We start from the raw sequence: 1,109 nt of genomic DNA on the forward strand, positions 1-1,109 counted from the left end.
AAGAGCTCCACTCTCTCTCCTAGTCCATGACTTGAAGTGTTCTTATTCTCTCAGAAGACTGGAGAGAATTGAAAGGACCCTATATGAGAATGCTAGGCTTTATAGAACATTTCATAGTTCAAAAATCACGGTCACTTTTTGGTAACTTACAATAACCCTATGAAATACAAAGAAAATCAAGAAACAATGACATCAAATGATCACCAGTAAAGTATTCCAGTCACTGACTATCTTTTAACACAGGGTACAGTCCATGGTCCTTAAGAAGAGCTAGTGGAAATGCCTTGCCTACTGTTGCAAGGTGCCTGATTGCTGTGTTTGTATATAGAAGGAGTATCTCAATTGCCCAGGACTGACTTTTTCCTTGATTCCTTTGTAGTGATGGAAACTTCCCCGGTGATGAAGACGTCCCTGGGATTGCAACCTCCAAGCCAGGAACAAGCAGAGAATAAGAATTCAGAAGAGATGAAAACCAAGCTTTTGAAGCCACTGGATGCCTACCAGATCCCAATAGAAAACCAAGATCTTCCACTACTCCCTTTAGCAATCCCCGATATTCGCCAGATTCTGGCCTGCATTGATCCTCCTGGTCAAAAGGAGCACNTAATTAACTACCTTCCCTGATCTACTGCTTTAGTCTCTTTGGAAGGCACTTCAGAATTCTTATGTGGTAGTGACAGTTTAATTTTCCTTAATTTACAGCAGGATTTAAGATCTTGTGTTCAGAGATCCTGCCCAAAGCAAGCCCGCTCAGAATGCATCCTTGCTTGTGTATTTCATGAGGAAGAGCTCCACTCTCTCTCCTAGTCCATGACNTGTGTTTGTATATAGGGGGAATATCTCACTTACCCAGGACTGACTTTTTCCTTGATTCCTTTCTAGTGATGGAAACTTCCCTGGGGATGGAGACGTCCCTGGGATTGCAACCTCCAAGCCAGGGACAAGCAGAGAATAAGAATTTGCATGAGAGGAAAACCAAGCTTTCAAAGCCTCTGGATGCCTACCAGATCCCAATAGAAAACGAAGATCTTCCACTACTCCCTTTAAAAATCCCCGATATTCGCCAGATTCTGGCCTGCATTGATCCTCCTGGTCAAAAGGAGCACCCT

At 43.2% G+C, this 1,109-nt stretch overlaps 1 protein-coding gene across 1 annotated transcript in view; it reads left to right on the forward strand.

Annotated features, from left to right (window-relative positions):
* LOC103589250 (chromosome unknown open reading frame, human C2orf78) overlaps positions 1–1,109 on the forward strand; it is a 99,875-nt gene that overhangs the window by 9,337 nt on the left and 89,429 nt on the right. The window contains exon 3 of the mRNA XM_008571185.1: positions 883–1,092. Coding sequence (XP_008569407.1) covers positions 883–1,092 — 210 coding nt within the window. The remainder of the gene's footprint in view (positions 1–882; positions 1,093–1,109) is intronic.

The sequence above is a fragment of the Galeopterus variegatus genome, unplaced genomic scaffold, assembly GCF_000696425.1.
Source record: "Galeopterus variegatus unplaced genomic scaffold, G_variegatus-3.0.2 Scaffold664, whole genome shotgun sequence".
NCBI lineage: Eukaryota > Metazoa > Chordata > Mammalia > Dermoptera > Cynocephalidae > Galeopterus > Galeopterus variegatus.